This window comes from Gobio gobio (assembly GCF_949357685.1).
Source record: "Gobio gobio genome assembly, chromosome: 19".
Taxonomy (NCBI): Eukaryota; Metazoa; Chordata; class Actinopteri; order Cypriniformes; family Gobionidae; genus Gobio; species Gobio gobio.
The window spans coordinates 940,917-964,000 of record NC_137112.1 but is presented as its reverse complement, the minus strand read 5'-3'; the positions used below and the strand labels follow the sequence as shown (position 1 = coordinate 964,000).

General features: G+C 39.6%; 1 protein-coding gene across 1 annotated transcript in view; it reads right to left on the bottom strand.

The window, feature by feature from the left end:
- The window catches only part of LOC307142878 (nidogen-1-like), a gene marked incomplete at its 5' end in the record, with an annotated part of 61,550 nt that overhangs the window by 6,831 nt on the left and 31,635 nt on the right, over window positions 1–23,084 (bottom strand). Inside the window, 6 exons of the mRNA XM_079844047.1 lie at window positions 239–362; window positions 530–687; window positions 758–929; window positions 9,100–9,226; window positions 13,211–13,383; window positions 13,464–13,688. Coding sequence (XP_079700173.1) covers window positions 239–362; window positions 530–687; window positions 758–929; window positions 9,100–9,226; window positions 13,211–13,383; window positions 13,464–13,688 — 979 coding nt within the window. The remainder of the gene's footprint in view (window positions 1–238; window positions 363–529; window positions 688–757; window positions 930–9,099; window positions 9,227–13,210; window positions 13,384–13,463; window positions 13,689–23,084) is intronic.

Sequence of the window (23,084 nt, the reverse complement as noted above, 5' to 3'; positions counted from 1 at the left end):
GGTTTATAAGAGTCGTTGAGTGATTCATGTCAGAATCAGAACTGGTTCATGAGAGTCGTTTGAGTGATTCATGTCAGAATCAGAACTGGTTCATGAGAGTGGTTTGTCAGTGAATCATGTCTGAACTGGTTTATAAGAGTGGTTTGTCAGTGAATCATGTCAGAACTGGTTTATAAGAGTGGTTTGTCAGTGAATCATGTCTGAACTGGTTCATAAGAGTCGTTTGCCAGTGAATCACCTCCTCCAGTCGGTGTAGTAGAGCTTCCTGCCGCCGGACACCATGGCGAACGGATACTGAATCCCTTCGGTCAGTTTCCTCCGGATCCCAGAGAACGGATCCACACACTCCACCCGACGAGTGCCTGAAACACAGAAAACACACACAGATATAATAACTGAGAAACTGGATTCAAAATGTATGTTTATGAACAATAGAACACTTCACGAAAACCATCCAAAGAAGCCACTTTTTCAGTTGATGTCAACTTAAAAAGATGAATTGTAATAGATGTAATAAATGGCGTGTGACCTGCATCGGCCCAGCAGAGCTGGCGGCTCTGGGGGTCGTAGGTCAGGCCGTTGGGCAGCGCCAGGCCGTCCCGCACCAGCACCGTCCGGCCGGACCCGTCCAGACTGGAGCGCTCGATCTTCGGCCCGTCTCGGTTCCAGTCGGCCCAGTAAAGGTGTCTGTGGGACGGACAGAGAGAGGGTCAGCGGACGAGCGGATTGGCTCCGAGGCCTGTGACATCACACGCACCTGTGGGCGGGGTCAGCGATGATTGGCCGAGGGTTGATGAGGTCACTGTCGAAGAGCACGCGGCGCTCACTGCCGTCCAGCCGGGACACCTCGATGCGGTCCAAGATGGAGTCAGTCCAGTACAGGCGTCTGGACACATGATCCACCGCCAATCCTTCAGGACTGCCCAGATCTGAGGCCAGAGAGATCACAACTCATCAGATCACAACTCATCAGATCACAACTCATCAGATCACAACTCATCAAATCACAACTCATCAGAACACAACTCATCAGATCACAACTCATCAGATCACAACTCATCAAATCACAACTCATCAGATCACAACTCATCAAATCACAACTCATCAAATCACAACTCATCAGATCACAACTCATCAGATCACAACTCATCAAATCACAACTCATCAGATCACAACTCATCAGATCACAACTCATCAGATCACAACTCATCAGATCACAACTCATCAAATCACAACTCATCAGATCACAACTCATCAGATCACAACTCATCAGATCACAACTCATCAGATCACAACTCATCAGATCACAACTCATCAGATCACAACTCATCAGATCACAACTCATCAGATCACAACTCATCAGATCACAACTCATCAGATCACAACTCATCAAATCACAACTCATCAGATCACAACTCATCAAATCACAACTCATCAAATCACAACTCATCAAATCACAACTCATCAGATCACAACTCATCAGATCACAACTCATCAGATCACAACTCATCAAATCACAACTCATCAGATCACAACTCATCAGATCACAACTCATCAGATCACAACTCATCAGATCACAACTCATCAAATCACAACTCATCAGATCACAACTCATCAGATCACAACTCATCAAATCACAACTCATCAGATCACAACTCATCAAATCACAACTCATCAAATCACAACTCATCAGATCACAACTCATCAGATCACAACTCATCAAATCACAACTCATCAGATCACAACTCATCAGATCACAACTCATCAAATCACAACTCATCAGATCACAACTCATCAAATCACAACTCATCAAATCACAACTCATCAGATCACAACTCATCAAATCACAACTCATCAAATCACAACTCATCAGATCACAACTCATCAAATCACAACTCATCAGATCACAACTCATCAAATCACAACTCATCAGATCACAACTCATCAAATCATAACTCATCAGATCACAACTCATCAAATCACAACTCATCAGATCACAACTCATCAGATCACAACTCATCAGATCACAACTCATCAAATCACAACTCATCAAATCACAACTCATCAGATCACAACTCATCAGATCACAACTCATCAGATCACAACTCATCAAATCACAACTCATCAAATCACAACTCATCAGATCACAACTCATCAAATCACAACTCATCAGATCACAACTCATCAGATCACAGCTCATCAGATCACAACTCATCAGATCACAACTCATCAAATCACAACTCATCAGATCACAACTCATCAGATCACAACTCATCAGATCACAACTCATCAAATCACAACTCATCAGATCACAACTCATCAAATCACAACTCATCAGATCACAACTCATCAAATCACAACTCATCAAATCACAACTCATCAGATCACAACTCATCAGATCACAACTCATCAAATCACAACTCATCAAATCACAACTCATCAGATCACAACTCATCAGATCACAACTCATCAGATCACAACTCATCAAATCACAACTCATCAAATCACAACTCATCAGATCACAACTCATCAGATCACAACTCATCAGATCACAACTCATCAGATCACAACTCATCAAATCACAACTCATCAAATCACAACTCATCAGATCACAACTCATCAGATCACAACTCATCAGATCACAACTCATCAGATCACAACTCATCAGATCACAACTCATCAAATCACAACTCATCAGATCACAACTCATCAGATCACAACTCATCAAATCACAACTCATCAAATCACAACTCATCAGATCACAACTCATCAAATCACAACTCATCAGATCACAACTCATCAGATCACAACTCATCAGATCACAACTCATCAAATCACAACTCATCAGATCACAACTCATCAAATCACAACTCATCAAATCACAACTCATCAGATCACAACTCATCAGATCACAACTCATCAAATCACAACTCATCAAATCACAACTCATCAAATCACAACTCATCAGATCACAACTCATCAGATCACAACTCATCAAATCACAACTCATCAGATCACAACTCATCAGATCACAACTCATCAAATCACAACTCATCAAATCACAACTCATCAGATCACAACTCATCAAATCACAACTCATCAGATCACAACTCATCAAATCACAACTCATCAAATCACAACTCATCAGATCACAACTCATCAGATCACAACTCATCAAATCACAACTCATCAAATCACAACTCATCAGATCACAACTCATCAAATCACAACTCATCAAATCACAACTCATCAGATCACAACTCATCAGATCACAACTCATCAAATCACAACTCATCAGATCACAACTCATCAAATCACAACTCATCAAATCACAACTCATCAAATCACAACTCATCAAATCACAACTCATCAGATCACAACTCATCAAATCACAACTCATCAGATCACAACTCATCAAATCACAACTCATCAAATCACAACTCATCAGATCACAACTCATCAGATCACAACTCATCAAATCACAACTCATCAGATCACAACTCATCAAATCACAACTCATCAAATCACAACTCATCAGATCACAACTCATCAAATCACAACTCATCAGATCACAACTCATCAGATCACAACTCATCAAATCACAACTCATCAGATCACAACTCATCAGATCACAACTCATCAAATCACAACTCATCAGATCACAACTCATCAAATCACAACTCATCAAATCACAACTCATCAGATCACAACTCATCAGATCACAACTCATCAAATCACAACTCATCAAATCACAACTCATCAAATCACAACTCATCAGATCACAACTCATCAGATCACAACTCATCAAATCACAACTCATCAGATCACAACTCATCAGATCACAACTCATCAAATCACAACTCATCAAATCACAACTCATCAGATCACAACTCATCAAATCACAACTCATCAGATCACAACTCATCAAATCACAACTCATCAAATCACAACTCATCAGATCACAACTCATCAGATCACAACTCATCAAATCACAACTCATCAAATCACAACTCATCAGATCACAACTCATCAAATCACAACTCATCAAATCACAACTCATCAGATCACAACTCATCAGATCACAACTCATCAAATCACAACTCATCAGATCACAACTCATCAAATCACAACTCATCAAATCACAACTCATCAAATCACAACTCATCAAATCACAACTCATCAGATCACAACTCATCAAATCACAACTCATCAGATCACAACTCATCAAATCACAACTCATCAAATCACAACTCATCAGATCACAACTCATCAGATCACAACTCATCAAATCACAACTCATCAGATCACAACTCATCAAATCACAACTCATCAAATCACAACTCATCAGATCACAACTCATCAGATCACAACTCATCAGATCACAACTCATCAGATCACAACTCATCAGATCACAACTCATCAAATCACAACTCATCAAATCACAACTCATCAGATCACAACTCATCAGATCACAACTCATCAAATCACAACTCATCAGATCACAACTCATCAAATCACAACTCATCAGATCACAACTCATCAGATCACAACTCATCAGATCACAACTCATCAAATCACAACTCATCAGATCACAACTCATCAAATCACAACTCATCAAATCACAACTCATCAAATCACAACTCATCAAATCACAACTCATCAGATCACAACTCATCAGATCACAACTCATCAGATCACAACTCATCAGATCACAACTCATCAGATCACAACTCATCAGATCACAACTCATCAAATCACAACTCATCAAATCACAACTCATCAGATCACAACTCATCAGATCACACAACTCATCAGATCACAACTCATCAAATCACACAACTCATCAGATCACAACTCATCAGATCACAACTCATCAAATCACAACTCATCAGATCACAACTCATCAAATCACAACTCATCAGATCACAACTCATCAAATCACAACTCATCAAATCACAACTCATCAGATCACAACTCATCAGATCACAACTCATCAGATCACAACTCATCAGATCACAACTCATCAGATCACAACTCATCAAATCACAACTCATCAGATCACAACTCATCAGATCACAACTCATCAAATCACAACTCATCAGATCACAACTCATCAGATCACAACTCATCAAATCACAACTCATCAGATCACAACTCATCAAATCACAACTCATCAAATCACAACTCATCAGATCACAACTCATCAAATCACAACTCATCAAATCACAACTCATCAAATCACAACTCATCAGATCACAACTCATCAGATCACAACTCATCAAATCACAACTCATCAGATCACAACTCATCAGATCACAACTCATCAAATCACAACTCATCAAATCACAACTCATCAGATCACAACTCATCAAATCACAACTCATCAGATCACAACTCATCAAATCACAACTCATCAAATCACAACTCATCAGATCACAACTCATCAGATCACAACTCATCAAATCACAACTCATCAGATCACAACTCATCAGATCACAACTCATCAAATCACAACTCATCAGATCACAACTCATCAGATCACAACTCATCAAATCACAACTCATCAGATCACAACTCATCAGATCACAACTCATCAAATCACAACTCATCAAATCACAACTCATCAGATCACAACTCATCAAATCACAACTCATCAGATCACAACTCATCAAATCACAACTCATCAAATCACAACTCATCAGATCACAACTCATCAGATCACAACTCATCAAATCACAACTCATCAGATCACAACTCATCAAATCACAACTCATCAAATCACAACTCATCAGATCACAACTCATCAAATCACAACTCATCAGATCACAACTCATCAAATCACAACTCATCAAATCACAACTCATCAGATCACAACTCATCAGATCACAACTCATCAAATCACAACTCATCAGATCACAACTCATCAAATCACAACTCATCAAATCACAACTCATCAGATCACAACTCATCAAATCACAACTCATCAAATCACAACTCATCAGATCACAACTCATCAGATCACAACTCATCAAATCACAACTCATCAGATCACAACTCATCAAATCACAACTCATCAGATCACAACTCATCAGATCACAACTCATCAAATCACAACTCATCAAATCACAACTCATCAGATCACAACTCATCAAATCACAACTCATCAAATCACAACTCATCAGATCACAACTCATCAAATCACAACTCATCAAATCACAACTCATCAAATCACAACTCATCAAATCACAACTCATCAAATCACAACTCATCAAATCACAACTCATCAAATCACAACTCATCAAATCACAACTCATCAAATCACAACTCATCAAATCACAACTCATCAGATCACAACTCATCAGATCACAACTCATCAAATCACAACTCATCAGATCACAACTCATCAAATCACAACTCATCAAATCACAACTCATCAGATCACAACTCATCAGATCACAACTCATCAAATCACAACTCATCAGATCACAACTCATCAAATCACAACTCATCAAATCACAACTCATCAGATCACAACTCATCAGATCACAACTCATCAGATCACAACTCATCAGATCACAACTCATCAGATCACAACTCATCAAATCACAACTCATCAAATCACAACTCATCAGATCACAACTCATCAAATCACAACTCATCAGATCACAACTCATCAAATCACAACTCATCAAATCACAACTCATCAGATCACAACTCATCAGATCACAACTCATCAAATCACAACTCATCAGATCACAACTCATCAAATCACAACTCATCAGATCACAACTCATCAGATCACAACTCATCAAATCACAACTCATCAGATCACAACTCATCAAATCACAACTCATCAGATCACAACTCATCAAATCACAACTCATCAGATCACAACTCATCAGATCACAACTCATCAAATCACAACTCATCAGATCACAACTCATCAGATCACAACTCATCAAATCACAACTCATCAGATCACAACTCATCAAATCACAACTCATCAGATCACAACTCATCAGATCACAACTCATCAAATCACAACTCATCAGATCACAACTCATCAAATCACAACTCATCAAATCACAACTCATCAGATCACAACTCATCAGATCACAACTCATCAGATCACAACTCATCAAATCACAACTCATCAGATCACAACTCATCAAATCACAACTCATCAAATCACAACTCATCAAATCACAACTCATCAAATCACAACTCATCAGATCACAACTCATCAGATCACAACTCATCAGATCACAACTCATCAGATCACAACTCATCAGATCACAACTCATCAAATCACAACTCATCAAATCACAACTCATCAGATCACAACTCATCAGATCACACAACTCATCAGATCACAACTCATCAAATCACACAACTCATCAGATCACAACTCATCAAATCACAACTCATCAGATCACAACTCATCAGATCACAACTCATCAGATCACAACTCATCAAATCACAACTCATCAGATCACAACTCATCAAATCACAACTCATCAGATCACAACTCATCAAATCACAACTCATCAGATCACAACTCATCAAATCACAACTCATCAGATCACAACTCATCAAATCACAACTCATCAAATCACAACTCATCAGATCACAACTCATCAAATCACAACTCATCAAATCACAACTCATCAAATCACAACTCATCAGATCACAACTCATCAAATCACAACTCATCAGATCACAACTCATCAAATCACAACTCATCAGATCACAACCAATCAGATCACAACTCATCAAATCACAACTCATCAGATCACAACTCATCAGATCACAACTCATCAAATCACAACTCATCAAATCACAACTCATCAGATCACAACTCATCAGATCACACAACTCATCAGATCACAACTCATCAGATCACAACTCATCAAATCACAACTCATCAGATCACAACTCATCAGATCACAACTCATCAAATCACAACTCATCAAATCACAACTCATCAGATCACAACTCATCAGATCACAACTCATCAAATCACAACTCATCAGATCACAACCAATCAGATCACAACTCATCAAATCACAACTCATCAGATCACAACTCATCAGATCACAACTCATCAAATCACAACTCATCAAATCACAACTCATCAGATCACAACTCATCAGATCACACAACTCATCAGATCACAACTCATCAGATCACAACTCATCAAATCACAACTCATCAGATCACAACTCATCAAATCACAACTCATCAAATCACAACTCATCAGATCACAACTCATCAAATCACAACTCATCAGATCACAACTCATCAAATCACAACTCATCAAATCACAACTCATCAGATCACAACTCATCAGATCACAACTCATCAAATCACAACTCATCAAATCACAACTCATCAGATCACAACTCATCAGATCACAACTCATCAGATCACAACTCATCAAATCACAACTCATCAGATCACAACTCATCAAATCACAACTCATCAGATCACAACTCATCAGATCACAACTCATCAAATCACAACTCATCAGATCACAACTCATCAGATCACAACTCATCAAATCACAACTCATCAGATCACAACTCATCAAATCACAACTCATCAAATCACAACTCATCAGATCACAACTCATCAAATCACAACTCATCAAATCACAAATCATCAGATCACACAACTCATCAGATCACAACTCATCAAATCACACAACTCATCAGATCACAACTCATCAAATCACAACTCATCAGATCACAACTCATCAAATCACACAACTCATCAGATCACAACTCATCAAATCACAACTCATCAGATCACAACTCATCAAATCACAACTCATCAAATCACAACTCATCAAATCACAACTCATCAAATCACAACTCATCAGATCACAACTCATCAGATCACAACTCATCAAATCACAACTCATCAAATCACAACTCATCAGATCACAACTCATCAGATCACAACTCATCAAATCACAACTCATCAAATCACAACTCATCAAATCGCTTACTTTTTTAGTGTCATGTGACCATGAACATGCAATCGTGTTGCTAAATGCTTGAGATATGAGGTCATGTGACATGAGGACAGCACACACACCTCTGCTGATGATGATGCTGGTCGGGCCGCCCTTCATCACAGCGCGGCTGATGGCCGGTTGAGTGATGTCAGACCAGTACACCGTCTGCTCCACACAGTCGAACGCCACAGCGATCACCACTTTACCCTACACACACACACACACACACACACACACACACCGGTTACCAAAGATATCATCATGGAGAAAATACATTAAAATGGAGCAGAATATGAAGAGAAGGAAGAAATGTGTATAATAGTCTCAGTTGAGTTTATTTTGTTCTCCTCACATCAGAACTCACACACTGGAGATCATCTCATCTGTGTCTGATCGTGTTTGACTGTGTGTGTGTGTGTGTGTGTGTGTTCTGAAGTGACGCTCAAGGGTTAAATCATCATTTACTGGAGAGGAATCCTGACTTCACTCTGAGACATTAAGGGCCAGCGGTCAGACCACAGTTATTCCTGCGGCCGATCGGAGTGTTTCTCTGAGTGTCGAAATCATGATTTACTGAAGTCATCCGTCACTTTACTGCTGTTTACTCCATTATTCACCTCCCAAACGCCTGCTCTCAGCGGTTTTGAGCTGTTTTGCACATTTAATTACATTTTCTGACAAATGCATCAAAATGAGTGAGCTTGTGCTTAAAACAAGAACAAATATCAGAAACATAATCTAGTGCTCTCTCTGAGTTCAGATCATTTTTCTGTCAGATCTTTGTTCTTGTTTGAAGCACAAACTCATTTTGATACATTAATCAAGAATCAATCTCTAATAATAATATTAATAATAAATATAGCTGCAAGCAGCGACGGGTAATATGCATTTAAACTGGGTAAATGTAAAAAGTTTGGATGACTTTATATTTTAATCAGTTGCCATGGCAACACCTTTTGGGATATCCAATATCGATACACAATTTAGCATCTTTAATATATTGTCATTATGTTGAAAAAGTTGTGAATCAAATAAACCACATAAGAGTAGTAGTTTAAAATTCAGAGCCTGATTTTAAAAAAAATCCACATTCAAACCAAAATATCTGACTTCCTGTTGGTCGGAACTAATGATTGTAAATTAGAAAGTTGTCCGGCTTTAGAAAAAATAAATATTGAATGCATTTTTTATTGATATCGACTACGTGTCTATCGCGATACATATCATTATCGTTTTATCGCCCAGCCCTAGTCTCAATATGTAGAGCTCAAATTGAGTAAAGAGCGTTTTTTACATCTCCCCAGACTGTCCAACTTCCTCACTCACTTTCTTCCAAGCAAGATCCTTTTATTCTGTTTCTATAAAGTATGAAGATGTGTCGACAGCTCCGGGTATCCACATATGATTCTGTCCTCATTGTTGTCTCTACTAGAGCAGCTTCTGATTGGTTAATGCCGCGCGAATATCCGCCAAAGTTCAGATTTTTTAACTCGCGTGTCAAACGATCAATTCGCGTCGTGTGAATCGTGTCATTGACTTAACACAGGGGCTTTCAAACTGAAAACCGGGGGCCCTGGGGTCCTCCAGAAGGTTCTATGGGGTCCCCAGAAAATTTCAGAGAATTAAAAGACAAAGCAAAAATGGATATGGTCTACCGCACAATCTAACCGTTTCTCTTTGTTTGCCATAAACTGTACATACTTTCCAGAAGTGTATGTTTGCTTTGTATCTTAAGTGAGTTTTTCTCACTATTGTTCCCTTTATCTCGCTCACTGGGGTTGTAAGGCAGTTTTCCGCTTACATACATTTATTGTGAAAGTTGCTTATACAAGTAATTTTTAATTGAAAAGGTTTATACATCCAACATTAAGTATAGCCAATTTAAGTTTGGAAACAATATGTTGTATTTATAACGTCACACTTACTGTTTATCTAACAGTTTAAATGTCTTTTTATACATAAAAATATATCGATGGATTTTAGGAAGGGGGTCCCTCATAAAGGTTCATCATATTTGGGGGTGCTTGGCATCATAAAGTGTGAAAACCCCTGAGTTAACATGTAAACCCCTCGCGCTCAACGCTTCATTGGTGTCTGGTGTGAACGCAGCATTAGAAATGGGCTCAGTAGCGCCACCTTTTGACAAAATTTTGGGGGTTAGTTTTGCTTGCAGTCACCAAACTCGGAATATATATTGACCTCATCGAGCCGGACAACTTTCTAATTTACAGTCATTAGCTCTGACCAACAGGAAGTCAGATGTTTTGGTTTGAATGTGGATTTAAAAAATCCAACCAGGCTCTGAATTTTAAACTACTACTCTTACGTGGTTTATTTGATTCACAACTTTTTCAACATAATGACAATATATTAAAGATGCTAAATTGTGTATCGATATAAAAGGTGTTGCCATGGCAACCGATTAAAATAATGTCATCCAAACGATTTTAACTTTTTACATTTACCCAGTTTAAATGCATATTACCCGTCGTGCGCAGTCGACCTGAACCCACTGCTGCTTGCAGCTATATTTATTATTAATATTATTATTAGAGATTGAGATTTATTAGGGGTTGTTTTTTTCTTAGTCGGAAGAAACCAGAGGTTGCGAAGTAAGTTTGGTTGCATGAACAAAGGCACTCACTCTCTGGTAACCAAGCAACGTAGGGAGTGACAGGCTAACAGCCAATCATATAACTGTATAAGTTTGGTTGCGTCATATCGTGTCTCGTGTGGATTCTCCAGGAACAGAACCGGCGTGGAGTGATGAGTGGAAAATGAGTGCCGCATTTTATAAGTTTTATAAGTCTGACCGTAGTCAGACCAATGTCGTCTGCAAATGATGCAAGACCATCGTCCGACCAAGACTGGCAACACCAAACCTGTTTCTCCAGCTTAAGCCTTGTTTATACTCTCGTCTGGCTCCTCCAATGACAGCGCCTCGTTCGTTTGGGGGCGTGTTTATACTCGACGCGCTCGCCGTTGTGCTATTCTTGACTTTGGCTGAATCCGAAATCGCCCCCTAAACCCTCAATCACTGTTCCCTACTTTAGTCCACTAACACAGTTCACTTGAAGGAGTGAATGAAAACGAGTGAGTGAAGTGGGACAGCCGTTGTGTGTTCATCAGCTGTACACTCGATTTTGCGGTGCATTGTGGGATAGAATGAGTGCACTGAATAACGTCCACTATGGTTTCGGACACCTCTACAGACGGCTGCCCCCTCAGATAGTGCCCTACGTAGGGTATAGGGGGCGATGTCAAATAGTGCCCTATGTAGGGTATAGGGGGCGATGTCAGATAGTGCCCTATGTAGGGTATAGGGGGCGATGTCAAATAGTGCCCTATGTAGGGTATAGGGGGCGATGTCAGATAGTGTCCTATGTAGGGTATAGGGGGCGATGTCGGATAGTGTCCTATGTAGGGTATAGGGGGCGATGTCAGATAGTGCCCTATGTAGGGTATAGGGGGCGATGTCGGATTCAGCCTTTGAAACTCATGGAGAGGTGATGTTACTCTGCATTAGTGCCTCATGATAAAGCATCTCAACGCTACAGAAATAACGGAGGCACTGCCCCCTAATGTGAGAGATCACTGTGAAGTGTTCATTGTGATTTTACACTTGTGTTTATATTTTAATTATTTGAGTGTTTTCATGGTTGTGTTGACATTTCTGCCTTTATAACTGAGGGGATTATAATCAGAGGAAGGTTACGTTTAAAATAAAAATGTTTAAATGTCAAATATTTTTCTCCTGGTCCTTATTTTAAATAGGTCATAAAAATCAATAATTCAATAATATCAATAATTACAGTTTTCAGATACAGTTTTCAGCCATATCGCCCAACCCTAATTGAGACTACGAGCTAGCTAAAGCTAAAGCCGGCACATTGAGCTTATTCGCCATATTTTAAAACAATCCATGTCGGCCATTTCTCAACATGAATCACTCAAACGAGTGTCATGCGATCTCAGGCGTTCTCTTCTGACTCTAACGAGGGTTTAGTATGCACTTGTTTTTTCGTTAAAGCTTCGCAGAGTCATGCGCTCTTTAGATGCAGCGCTCACATTTTTTAAAGAGAAGTGAAGTGCAGCCTAAAAATGTAAAATGTGAAATTTCTATTTTTGATTTCTCATGGGGTGGATCAAATCGAGCTGTGATGTCATCAGTGATGTCATCTGTGGACTCACGGGCACGTGCAGCAGCGTCCTGGCCTCGCCTCTGCTCATGTGACCGCCGTCCAATGGGAGCAGCTCGATCCTGCCGCTCTGAGCGAATAAGATGTTTGCTCCGGGAGTCGGAGGGATGATGTCAGGCCTGGGGGTGGGGCCAATGAGGGGCGGAGCCACATTGTGATCAATGCCTATGGGGAGAGGGAGGGGTTAAACTGACCCTAACTGGATTCACAGTGATGATGAAATGCAGTGTGGTCTGGGCTCTTACAGGTGGGTGTGTGTCCTGGCTGGGTTCTGGACCCGGGGATCTCCTGACCCGCCGCGTCCACACACCAGCACTGGCCGAGGCCGGCGTGGCACTGAAGCGGCTCGTACTCGCCGTAGCCGTCGCAGGAGGGCACGAACTGACCCAAAGCCGGACGCGGGCGGAAGGAGGACGAGACCGACCCCAGCACTGATGCTCTGTGCCGCTCACACGCCGTCAGCTCGCCGTCTGAAACACACACACACTGCTCTCTGATCATGTGACAACATTTACTGAAACACACACACACACTGCTCTCTGATCATGTGACAACATTTACTGAAACACACACACACACTGCTCTCTGATCATGTGACAACATTTACTGAAACACACACACACACTGCTCTCTGATCATGTGACAACATTTACTGAAACACACACACACACTGCTCTGTGATCATGTGACAACATTTACTGAAACACACACACACTCTCTGTTCTGTCCGAGACGCAGCGGGTTCTGTGTGTCTGGGTTTCGGGGCCCGGGGCCCTTAGGAAGAGGATCTGTAGACATTGCGGTGACATCTGGACCCGATGATTGTGTGATCGCCACCCACCACAGACCAGCCGTGACACACAAACACACAACCACACACACACATACATTCAGCACTAAAAGGCACAATATGTACAATTTTAGGATTCAAATATTAAAAAACACTAGAACAGTGTTATATATTGTGTTGACTTACTTGCTCAAATGTTTAAATCAGTGATTTTCCCCAGGACACGGCCCGTGTGTGTGCGCCGCCCATCAGTGACATCATCCCCGCTAAACCCTCTGGTGTTATTGTGTAGTAACCATGGCAACACTAGCGCCGCTTTAATATCTGATGTGTTTTATTAGTGAGCAACTGTTTAGTTGAGTCGTTGATGAGCTGTAGATTATTGTAATGTTGATGAGCTGTAGATTATTGTAATGTTGATGAGCTGTAGATTATTGTAATGTTGATGAGCTGTAGATTATTGTAATGTTCATGAGCTGTAGATTATTGTAATGTTGATGAGCTGTAGATTATTGTAATGTTCATGAGCTGTAGATTATTGTAATGTTGATGAGCTGTAGATTATTGTAATGTTGATGAGCTGTAGATTATTGTAATGTTCATGAGCTGTAGATTATTGTAATGTTGATGAGCTGTAGATTATTGTAATGTTCATGAGCTGTAGATTATTGTAATGTTGATGAGCTGTAGATTATTGTAATGTTGATGAGCTGTAGATTATTGTAATGTTGATGAGCTGTAGATTATTGTAATGTTGATGAGCTGTAGATTATTGTAATGTTGATGAGCTGTAGATTATTGTAATGATCATGAGCTGTAGATTATTGTAATGTTCATGAGCTGTAGATTATTGTAATGTTCATGAGCTGTAGATTATTGTAATGTTGATGAGCTGTAGATTATTGTAATGTTGATGAGCTGTAGATTATTGTAATGTTGATGAGCTGTAGATTATTGTAATGTTCATGAGCTGTAGATTATTGTAATGTTCATGAGCTGTAGATTATTGTAATGTTCATGAGCTGTAGATTATTGTAATGTTGATGAGCTGTAGATTATTGTAATGTTGATGAGCTGTAGATTATTGTAATGTTGATGAGCTGTAGATTATTGTAATGTTGATGAGCTGTAGATTATTGTAATGTTGATGAGCTGTAGATTATTGTAATGTTGATGAGCTGTAGATTATTGTAATGTTGATGAGCTGTAGATTATTGTAATGTTGATGAGCTGTAGATTATTGTAATGTTCATGAGCTGTAGATTATTGTAATGTTGATGAGCTGTAGATTATTGTAATGTTCATGAGCTGTAGATTATTGTAATGTTCATGAGCTGTAGATTATTGTAATGTTGATGAGCTGTAGATTATTGTAATGTTCATGAGCTGTAGATTATTGTAATGTTGATGAGCTGTAGATTATTGTAATGTTGATGAGCTGTAGATTATTGTAATGTTGATGAGCTGTAGATTATTGTAATGTTGATGAGCTGTAGATTATTGTAATGTTGATGAGCTGTAGATTATTGTAATGTTGATGAGCTGTAGATTATTGTAATGTTGATGAGCTGTAGATTATTGTAATGTTGATGAGCTGTAGATTATTGTAATGATGATGAGCTGTAGATTATTGTAATGTTGATGAGCTGTAGATTATTGTAATGTTCATGAGCTGTAGATTATTGTAATGTTCATGAGCTGTAGATTATTGTAATGTTCGTGAGCTGTAGATTATTGTAATGTTGATGAGCTGTAGATTATTGTAATGTTCATGAGCTGTAGATTATTGTAATGTTCATGAGCTGTAGATTATTGTAATGTTGATGAGCTGTAGATTATTGTAATGTTCATGAGCTGTAGATTATTGTAATGTTGATGAGCTGTAGATTATTGTAATGTTGATGAGCTGTAGATTATTGTAATGTTGATGAGCTGTAGATTATTGTAATGTTGATGAGCTGTAGATTATTGTAATGTTCATGAGCTGTAGATTATTGTAATGTTGATGAGCTGTAGATTATTGTAATGTTGATGAGCTGTAGATTATTGTAATGTTGATGAGCTGTAGATTATTGTAATGTTCATGAGCTGTAGATTATTGTAATGTTGATGAGCTGTAGATTATTGTAATGTTGATGAGCTGTAGATTATTGTAATGTTGATGAGCTGTAGATTATTGTAATGTTCATGAGCTGTAGATTATTGTAATGTTGATGAGCTGTAGATTATTGTAATGTTGATGAGCTGTAGATTATTGTAATGTTGATGAGCTGTAGATTATTGTAATGTTGATGAGCTGTAGATTATTGTAATGTTGATGAGCTGTAGATTATTGTAATGTTGATGAGCTGTAGATTATTGTAATGTTCATGAGCTGTAGATTATTGTAATGTTGATGAGCTGTAGATTATTGTAATGTTGATGAGCTGTAGATTATTGTAATTTTCATGAGCTGTAGATTATTGTAATGTTGATGAGCTGTAGATTATTGTAATGTTGATGAGCTGTAGATTATTGTAATGTTGATGAGCTGTAGATTATTGTAATGTTCATGAGCTGTAGATTATTGTAATGTTGATGAGCTGTAGATTATTGTAATGTTGATGAGCTCTAGATTATTGTAATGTTCATGAGCTGTAGATTATTGTAATGTTCATGAGCTGTAGATTATTGTAATGTTGATGAGCTGTAGATTATTGTAATGATGATGAGCTGTAGATTATTGTAATGTTGATGAGCTGTAGATTATTGTAATGTTCATGAGCTGTAGATTATTGTAATGTTCATGAGCTGTAGATTATTGTAATGTTGATGAGCTGTAGATTATTGTAATGTTGATGAGCTGTAGATTATTGTAATGTTCGTGAGCTGTAGATTATTGTAATGTTCGTGAGCTGTAGATTATTGTAATGTTGATGAGCTGTAGATTATTGTAGATTATTGTAATGTTCGTGAGCTGTAGATTATTGTAATGTTGATGAGCTGTAGATTATTGTAATGTTGATGAGCTGTAGATTATTGTAATGATGATGAGCTGTAGATTATTGTAATGTTGATGAGCTGTAGATTATTATAATGTTGATGAGCTGTAGATTATTGTAATGTTCATGAGCTGTAGATTATTGTAATGTTCATGAGCTGTAGATTATTGTAATGTTCATGAGCTGTAGATTATTGTAATGTTGATGAGCTGTAGATTATTGTAATGTTGATGAGCTGTAGATTATTGTAATGTTGATGAGCTGTAGATTATTGTAATGTTGATGAGCTGTAGATTATTGTAATGTTGATGAGCTGTAGATTATTGTAATGTTCGTGAGCTGTAGATTATTGTAATGTTCGTGAGCTGTAGATTATTGTAATGTTGATGAGCTGTAGATTATTGTAATGTTGATGAGCTGTAGATTATTGTAATGTTCATGAGCTGTAGATTATTGTAATGTTCATGAGCTGTAGATTATTGTAATGTTCGTGAGCTGTAGATTATTGTAATGTTGATGAGCTGTAGATTATTGTAATGTTGATGAGCTGTAGATTATTGTAATGTTGATGAGCTGTAGATTATTGTAATGTTCATGAGCTGTAGATTATTGTAATGCTCTACTGGGTGGTTGCCCTGCTCGCCTAAAAAACAAACTCCAGCTGGTCCAAAACGCAGCAGCTCCAGTTCTTACTAGAACCAGGAAGTATGACCATATTAGCCCAGTTCTGTCAACACTGCACTGGCTGCCTATTAAAAATCGCATACATTTTAAAATCTTGCTTATTACTTACAAAGCACTAAATGGTTTATCTCCAGTACTTGAGCGAGCTCTTAACACATTATACTCCATCACGTCTACCAGGGACGGACTGGGACTAAAAAACGGCCCTGGACTTTGACTAGGCCCGGCCCGAAGCAATCGGTGCACGGAAACTCGACAACAACAACATTAGCTACTGCATGTGGCATTTAACAGCTAAAATGTTGAAGTTTAGCTGTTTTAACCAGGGCTCCGAACCGGTTCAAGGAACGAAAACGAAAACCGGGAACGAACGAAATTTTAAGAGGAACAAAAACGAAAACGAAAACGAAATCAAAATCAATTTGAATAGTTCTGAACAGAAAAGTTAATTTGAAATGACCATTAACCGGTTAATAACGTTATTTTATCGTTCTCTTTAATATTTTAATTTGGCAGTGACCAATCAGGAATAGAGTAGCTCAGCATGTGACGTTGACGGATCAAGCGAGAGTGAAATGTCATCTGTGAATCTACCGGTTGCGTAAGTCAGTGTGAGCGCATTTTCATGCCTCAAGTACATTTCTTTCCCCGCTGAGGTCTACTATGAATGTGCAGGTATTGGAGGACATTCTTTTCGTATGTTTAAATAGGCAGTGCGGCCTTTAAGCTCAAATAGTCTGATTTAGGCTAGTTTGTGGATTCCGTTTAAGCCTGTCCAAGTAGGCTATAGCATCTATCAAACATTTGTCCTATAGTCTTTCAGATTGCACATACAGGACAGCTCAATGTTTTCTATATAGATGCTTCGTATTAAATGGTATGTTATATTGTATTAAATGATCAAGCTTTATTAGCTGACTGAATTTGATTATGGGATGCAAGGACGTGTTGCGCAGTGTTTGCTTTGAAATTACCAGTTGACGGTGCATTAAAAGAGCAATGGTTATCCAGTTTATTTATTCTTTATTCGTGCAATTTTTAAAACAAGTCGTGTTGAAAAAAAGTTATGTACAAAGAATATTATCACTCTTCTGAAAATAATTAGGCATAAGAGGCCACTTTCCGCTCTGTTAGATCTGCCAGTGGAATCAGCTCATCTTTCTGTCCCTCATCATCATCACTGGTGTCATGTTGCTGCATAGCTGTCTGGCTCACTTCTTCACTGCTGCTAATATTTAACTGCAAGGTGCTACTGCTGGCTGTGCTGCTAAATATTACAGTTAGTTTGCGACATTTAGCGGCTTCAGTATCTAAATTCCGCAATTTTTTTTCTCTCGCCTTCTCAGCCCCACCCTTTTCTTTCCGTTTTTTACCCGCGGCCGCGTTATGCATATTGTTTGTTTGTTTCTATGCTTCTTCTAGATCAGTGTTTCCCAACCTTTTTTCAGTCATGGCACCCTTTGAAAATGTTCTCAATTTTGTGGCACCTTGTGTGGGTTTGTCCGTTCAAGAGCAAGACTTGAAAGATAACTCAATATTTGCGCGCTGTGAGACGTGTGCGCGCTCTCGGATGAGCGCACAGAGACACATTTTCTCCCAGCGCGCGACTTCTCATTCGTGTCTTCTGGCACTAAACCCGGGTGATGATGGTGAAAATGACTGGTCATATTCGAACACACGGCAGCACTCGCATGCATTGAACAAAGTTTACAAAGAGAGAATTATTTGAAAAAATAAATAAATAAATAAATAAATAAATAAATAAATAATATATATATATATATATATATATATATATATATATATATATATATATATATATATATATATATATATATATATATATATATATATATATATTATATATATATTGGACTTTTACACGGCACCCCTGCTCTCGTCAGACGGCACCCTGGGCACCCCAGTTGGGAAACACTTTTCTATCTAACGTCTTTGCTGTTAGTTGGTTTCTTCCTACTCTTCCACTTCTTCTTCTCCTTACTTGGCGGCCACGGCCAGTGCAGCTGGCATCCAACTTAAAAGGTGCATTGCTGCCACCTACAGTACTGGAGTGTGAAACAGATTAGTGGGGGGGAACAGGTGATGACTGCGTGCGTGGCGGGTGGTGGGCCGCGGCCGTACTGGAGTACCGGCCGTTCTGTGATTCTCCAGATTACACAGATGGCCAGTCCGCCCCTGACGTCTACTGCGCTCTCTAAACTCTGGCCAGTTGATCATACCGAGAATATCCAAATCAACTGCAGGCGGTCGATCCTTTTCCTATTTATCTCCTAAACTCTGGAACTCTTCCTAACATTGTTCGGGAAGCAGACACACTCTGTCAGTTTAAATCTAGACTAAAAACACATCTCTTTACTGTGGCATACACATAAAACACTTTTTCAATGAAATGATTGTTAGGCTGCATTAACTAGGTCAGCCGGAACCGGGAACACTTCCCATAACGCCTGATGTACTCGTTACATCATCAGAAGAACGGCATCTACGCTAATGATAGTCTCTCTGTTTATCCCGAGGTTTACTGCAGTCAGCCGGATCCAGTTCAGATGCTGGACCTGCGCCCAGAGAAGACCAACACATGACCAACACATGACCAACACATGATCAACACAAGACCTACACATGACCAACACATGACCTACACATGACCAACACATAACCAACTCATGACCAACACATGACCTACACATGACCAACACATGACCAACACATGACCAACACATAACCAACTCATGACCAACACATGATCAACACATGACCAACACATGACCAACACATGACCTACACATGACCAACACATAACCAACTCATGACCAACACATGACCTACACATGACCAACACATGACCTACACATGACCAACACATGACCTACACATGACCAACACATGACCAACACATGACCAACACATGACCAACACATGACCTACACATGACCAACACATGACCAACACATAACCAACTCATGACCAACACATGACCAACACATGACCAACAAATGACCAACTCATGACCAACACATGACCAACACATGACCAACACACGACCTACACATGACCAACACATGACCAACACATGACCAACACATGACCTACACATGACCAACACATGACCAACACATAACCAACTCATGACCTACACATGACCAACACATGACCAACACATAACCGACTCATGACCAACACATGACCAACACATGACCAACACATGACCAACACATGACCAACACATGACCTACACATGACCTACACATAACCAACTCATGACCAACACATGACCTACACATGACCTACACATGACCTACACATAACCAACTCATGACCAACACATGACCAACACATGACCAACACATGACCAACACATGACCAACACATGACCTACACATGACCTACACATAACCAACTCATGACCAACACATGACCAACACATGACCTACACATGACCTACACATAACCAACTCATGACCAACACATGACCTACACATGACCAACACATGACCTACACATGACCAACACATAACCAACTCATGACCAACACATGATCAACACATGACCAACACATGACCAACACATAACCTACACATGACCAACACATAACCAACTCATGACCAACACATGACCTACACATGACCAACACATGACCTACACATGACCAACACATGACCTACACATGACCAACACATGACCAACACATGACCAACACATGACCAACACATAACCAACTCATGACCAACACATGACCAACACATGACCAACAAATGACCAACTCATGACCAACACATGACCAACACATGACCTACACATGACCAACACATGACCAACACATAACCAACTCATGACCTACACATGACCAACACATGACCAACACATAACCAACTCATGACCAACACATGACCAACACATGACCAACACATGACCAACACATGACCTACACATGACCAACACATGACCAACACATAACCAACTCATGACCAACACATGACCAACACATGACCAACACATGACCAACTCATGACCTACACATGACCAACACATGACCAACACATAACCAACACATGACCAACACATGACCAACACATGACCAACACATGACCAACACATGACCAACAAATGACCAACTCATGACCAACACATGACCTACACATGACCAACACATGACCAACACATAACCAACTCATGACCAACACATGACCAACACATGACCAACAAATGACCAACTCATGACCAACACATGACCAACACATGACCTACACATGACCAACACATGACCAACACATAACCAACTCATGACCTACACATGACCAACACATGACCAACACATAACCAACTCATGACCAACACATGACCAACACATGACCAACACATGACCAACACATGACCTACACATGACCAACACATGACCAACACATGACCTACACATGACCAACACATGACCAACACATGACCAACACATGACCTACACATGACCAACACATGACCTACACATGACCAACACATAACCAACTCATGACCAACACATGACCAACACATGACCAACACATGACCAACACATGACCTACACATGACCAACACATGACCAACACATGACCAACACATGACCTACATATGACCAACACATGACCAACACATGACCAACACATGACCAACACATGACCAACACATGACCAACTCATGACCAACACATGACCAACACATGACCAACACATGACCAACACATGACCAACTCATGACCAACTCATGACCAACACATGACCAACACATGACCAACACATGACCAACTCATGACCAACACATAACCAACTCATGACCAACACATGACCTACACATGACCAACTCATGACCAACTCATGACCAACACATGACCAACACATGACCTACACATGACCAACACATGACCAACACATAACCAACTCATGACCAACACATGACCAACACATGACCAACACAAGACCAACACATGACCAACACATGACCAACACATGACCAACTCATGACCAACACATAACCAACTCATGACCAACACATGACCAACACAAGACCAACACATGACCAACACATGACCAACACATGACCAACTCATGACCAACACATAACCAACTCATGACCAACACATGACCAACACAAGACCAACACATGACCAACACATGACCAACTCATGACCTACACATGACCAACACATAACCAACTCATGACCTACACATGACCAACACATGACCAACACATGACCAACACATGACCAACACATGACCAACACATGACCCTGCAGTGTCTGAGAGACCGTGATTAGACTCCGCCTGAAACTGCCTCATCGTCACGGCATCCTCAATAAACCCGTCTCCGGCGTGATGACTACGATCTTTCAAATATTCCGATCTATTATGACCTCTGACCTG